General features: G+C 41.5%; 2 protein-coding genes across 2 annotated transcripts in view; both read right to left on the reverse strand.

The window, feature by feature from the left end:
• GBAS (glioblastoma amplified sequence) overlaps positions 1-1,138 on the reverse strand; it is a 14,693-nt gene extending 13,555 nt beyond the window's left edge. Inside the window, exons 1-2 of the mRNA XM_017742959.1 lie at positions 1,118-1,138; positions 924-965 (exon numbers count right to left, since the gene is read on the reverse strand). Of these exons, the coding sequence (XP_017598448.1) occupies positions 924-965; positions 1,118-1,138 (63 nt within the window). The remainder of the gene's footprint in view (positions 1-923; positions 966-1,117) is intronic.
• An 882-nt stretch (positions 1,139-2,020) lies between these two features.
• Positions 2,021-4,950, reverse strand: MRPS17 (mitochondrial ribosomal protein S17). Its single transcript, XM_008640356.2, has 3 exons — positions 4,264-4,950; positions 3,760-3,906; positions 2,021-2,758 (listed from the first exon to the last, which is right to left on the reverse strand). Exons 2-3 carry the CDS (start codon positions 3,880-3,882, stop codon positions 2,468-2,470), a joined length of 414 nt encoding a protein of 137 aa, XP_008638578.1. The 5' UTR covers positions 3,883-3,906; positions 4,264-4,950; the 3' UTR covers positions 2,021-2,467.
• Positions 4,951-5,022: the final 72 nt, after the last annotated feature.

Consider the following 5,022-nt stretch of genomic DNA (forward strand, 5'->3'; position numbering starts at 1 on the left):
GGGGGACCCCAGCCATAGTTTTGGGGAGGGACACACTTGGATTTAGGGGGATCCCCCCAAGCCCCGGTTTTGAGGGATTCCAGCCCCAGTTTGGAGGCCTCTGGTCAGATTTAGGGGAATCCCAGCCCCAGTTTTGGGGATCCCAGCCCTGGTTCTGGGGGACACAGTTGGATTTAGGGGACCCTCAGCCCTGGTTTGTTGTTCTCAGTACATTTTTCACTCGCTGGCAGCTGAAGGGTTTTCCTCACACCGCTCCGCTATACTCAGAGGTATTTTGGCTGAGGAGGAGGTGTGTGCTGGCATTGAATCCTTAAATAACTTCAAATTAAGGATAAAGTGATAATTAGGGTAATAATTAAAGGGTAGTTCTAAAAGCAACAAGCCAATAAACACAGAAAGCAGTCAATGACTAATCCTTATCATTTCACATAACACCTATAATGATTCTATCTTGGCCCTATAAACTTTCCCTTCCCATTTTAGGATTTTTCTATCAGCACTCTCTGAGACTAATCCCGAAGATAACACATATGATGTGCTTTAACATCACAAAAGTACAATCTACAATTGCCATCACTCTATTAAATAGCACAGTCTGATGTGTAATTTGTTTTTAGTCACATTTCGATCTGACAGCATGGCAAATTCTTCAGCAACCCTCCCAGAGCCTACACTGGAAAAATGATAACCTTCTGTGATGACTCAATCTTAGAGGAAAAAAAATATGGCATTTTCACTGCTACTCAAAGGAAATCACAAGAAATACAAGAAAATATTTACTTTCCTAATTAGATGTAGACGCAACCTATTAAGCAAACAGGAAACCTTTTCTACTTCTTACATTTATCTAGTTACTAGACCACTCATATCCCATATATTGAGGGTCAAGTTCTGCTTGGATACAACTTCAGTGCATTTCCTACAGCCCAGGGCCAAATTCTACCCCATACCCAAATTCTCCCAATCTTTGCTTGGATGAAGTTTCACGTTTTACATTCACCTGGGGAGGAGTCTGAGCTCAGGTTTTTCCTTCCCTTTGCTTTGATCTGAGGAATTTATATAAACCTAAACCCCTGCCACGAACAAGAAAAACCCTACAGCCACATACTTAAGGCACTTCCTCAAACTCAGAGCCCATGCCCACATTATTTTATACACAGTGAAGGCTTCTTGACACCCCACGTGAACACTGGCATTCAAAGAGCAGCGTTTTTTGCTTTGAAGCACTGAAGGAATTTTAAGTTTCTCATTCCTGAATCCCAAATAATTTGCTGAGTTCAGTCAGGCTTTTTAGGCAGCCAGAACTGATTTTGTGCAGGAAGTTAAAGGGCAAATGATCTTTACTCTGACAACAGCACAGAACACAACTGGAAGCTACCAGTGCAAGACAGCTCAAGTTGCTTAAAGGAAGGTATTTTAGGTCTGATACACCTTGTTTTGCTTCTGATCTTAAAGCCCAACAGACACTTTGGAAAGGATTTCTCACAGCTCTCATATCCTACTCCCCCTCCCACACTGCTAAATTTTGAGGCAGATGCCCTTTTAGATCTAAAGTCAGGAACATGAGGCTGCTGCAACAGCTGCAGGCTCTCAGCTTGCTTTATGTCCTGGAAGAGAGGACATGAGATCCCCAGAGCTGTACCAGGATAAAGTCATCTTTCATCATTAGCTGCTCTGAACTTTAGCTCCACATTAAAGCATGCAGCAAAGCAGCACCTCCATCTCCCCAAAATGTGTTATTTTAATTAGCTTTTCTGATGAGACAATCTAATCACCTTTGCTTTTACTTTTTGGCTTTGTACGCTCATCAGCTCCCCTGTGCTGCTGGCAGCTCAAAGAGATTGAGCTCTCCCAGAATTAAATCCTGCCTTTGGACAGGTTACAAAGCCAACCACACTAAGCTGCCCAAAGCTTTGATTCTCACCTTTCTGTCACTATAAAGGCAAAGGGCTGTGTTTTGTTAGAGAGTTTGGAAGTCAGGAGGTTCCTGCAAGAGGAAATAAGGACACAAGCATGCAGCTGCTTTTAAAATTCTACACTTCCTTTCAAAAGCTTTAATAGCATCATCTCCAGTAACCCTACAAACCACAAAGGACTGCCTGAAATACAGAACAACCAAATAATGTAATGACCCTCCCACCAAAATTAAACATCACACAGTTGTAGTCTTGTCTTAACACAGAGGAGTCATTCCAGGAGGGCAGCTGGCTTTGGGAACTGTCACTGGGCCAAAACTACAGGCAACAAAATGAAGTGGCAACACTAAACTTGCATTTTTCTCTGTGTTTTCATTCAAAGCTCCAGGTGCCCATCACTCTGCAACATCTCTTTGCATAAGCAACTACATTTACTATTTATTTTGACTACAGATTTCACTGAAACATTTAACATGTCACAGCAGGGCCTCAAACATCCCTGGCAGAGAGAGACAAAAGCTGGAAGCCCTCTGCTTAAAGTACTTCCCCTGCTATTTGTCTGTTGAACAAACTTTAAGTTCCTGAAGTTTCTCACTTAGATAGGTAGTATCTGCCTCTGTCAGATTTTCCGAATCTGACAGGTTTTCCAGGAATCTGGTTCCTGCACAGGGCTTTCCTGTGATTGGATCTATGACATTGCCAACCTTGAACACAATTTCAGCCAGTTCGTGTTTCACGTGTTTGCTCCTTCGCTCAGGCAGAGCTTTCAGAAGAACAATGTCTCCAACAACACACTGCTGCAGTGGGTCATGGGCAAAATAGGTTTTTCTTTTGTTAAAGAACTGCAAAAGGAACAAAAAAAAAAAAAAAAAAAAAAAAGAGAAACCTTGGCATTATATTTCAATGGGTAAATATATAGTTAGTATCAAATAAATAAATAAATTTCACTAAGTCAAGTCTCATGTATCTTTTAAAGTGAGATTCAGTTGGGATCATGAAGAGAAATGCAACTGTGCACTCTACAGGCTCTCCACAGCAAGCACAGCACTGCCCTTCCCAATCTCTTGTCAGGATAGTTTTGCCAACTGAGCCCACAGGAAAGGAGATGGGGAAGAAAAAGCTCTGAAATCTGTATTTTGAAGTTTTTTATGTGAGGGTTTTCTTGCTGAAATAATTTTCTTTCATAGAAAAAGTCAGTATTTTTTTTTCTTGTTGGAACAGCAGAATTCAGAATCCTTTAAGAAATATATTAGGTTAATAAATAAATAAAGATTCTTCTACCGGATAAAATATTGAAAGGGGCTCCACATCCTGACTCTATCCTTAACCTTCTTGTCACCAAAGGCAACTTATTCTACCTCCATGTACCACTGTTTCCCTATTTAAAATGGAGAAAATACAATTTTTAACCTTCCCGTTTGAAGTGCATTGACAAGGAATAAATCCAAGATCACAGTAACATTACAATTATGCATACAGAAAAAAACAGCTATAAAATTTATCATACGAGTGACTTATACACATTCAAGGCTCCAAAGCATGCTCCACATCAACATGAAAAGTTAAATCTAAGTGTGAAACAACAAAAGCTTACCTTCTCAAAAAGATCAAATGAAGTGCATTAACAAGGCACTTCAAAGAAATACATTTAGTAGGTAATTTGTAAGTCCTCACCACTCACTGCTTTTCATCCTTTGCAGTCATCCCCACAGCTAAAACCTTAAGTTCCTTAAGGAGTTTGACTTGTAAGGACTCATCAAAACTTCTGAGAGTCGAATGAGCAGAACATTTCTCCACACAATACAAAACCCACCATGCAAGACAAGTTGTTAACTGGTGTTACCTTTAGCAAGTAGGGATCCAGCACAAGCCTTGTCACTCTCACTTTGGCAGTTTTCTGCATTTTGGTCCCAATTACTTTCCTTACTATCCATTTTGCATGGACAGCTCCACGTGGGACAGACATTGTTTAGTTATGGTCATGCAGTGCCTGGCAGCAAGAAAAGCAGATGTGTTATTGTAACAGAGCAAAAAAATATAAGGGCTTTCTGATCAATACCAAAGTTTTCCTTATTTTAGACTAAGAACTGCATTAGGTCATTTTGTTGGAAAAATGGGGAAGAACAGTTCAAAACTCCATTTACTGCACTACCTCAGCCTTGTTTGACAATATAGAAGGGATGTCACCATGTCCTTGCTATCAGTAAAAGTTATCTCAGGACAGCAGTAAAACCAGACACAACAGCATGAGGATGAGATTTATCCCACAAAACTCCTTTGAATCACCCCAACTGCCACAAACACAATAGAGAAAAGTGTAGCTATGGAAATTACTCATTTAACTCACGCTCCAGCAGCTGTTTTGGCTGGAAACCTGTTCATCAGGTCCGTGTATGACCAGAGTGCTCCCAAACAAGGGAGCAGCCTGCAGCTTTTGTTCAAAGTCATTTGCTTCTGTGCCTCTCATTATCAGCTGAGCTGATGAAACCTAAAAAAAGGTAATGAGCTTCTCAAGCCATAAATGACACATCAAAGAGCTGTCTGATCTATAGTACATCTATTTGCTTTTGAGTCCTTCCCTGCAAGTAATTATATCCCATCACCTTATTTGGTTTAATTAGGGACAGCTTTCTGCACCACTCTTGCAAGAGTCAGGGGCAAAATCAATAGAAAACTTGAATCAATATTAAGACTGATAAGAGATTAACGACCATTTTCTCTCCCACTCTGATATATTGTTAAGCACTACCAACACTTGTGAATTCTCCATCTACCCAATTTGTTAGACTTGCTTTGGTGTTACAACACATCAAAAGAAGAGTTTAGGGATACAGGGACACAGCCATAGGATGAAACGCTCAGCAAATACTCAGGGGCTGTTTTTCCCACCCCTAACTCAGCTGTGGGCGCTCAGGGCTGGACGAGGTCAGTGTGGGGAAACCTCCTGTACCCCAGGGCTAAACACCCCACACAGACAGGCGTGTGCAGCACAGGCAACACCCACCGAGCACCAGCGGCTACTGGGAGACACGGATAAAAAAGAAAATTAAAGCAGAGAGGGAGCCCTCAGCCCCCCCCCCACCGCAGCTCCCCACAGCGCTCCACG

Source organism: Corvus brachyrhynchos, unplaced genomic scaffold (assembly GCF_000691975.1).
Source record: "Corvus brachyrhynchos isolate BGI_N302 unplaced genomic scaffold, ASM69197v1 scaffold99, whole genome shotgun sequence".
Taxonomy (NCBI): Eukaryota; Metazoa; Chordata; class Aves; order Passeriformes; family Corvidae; genus Corvus; species Corvus brachyrhynchos.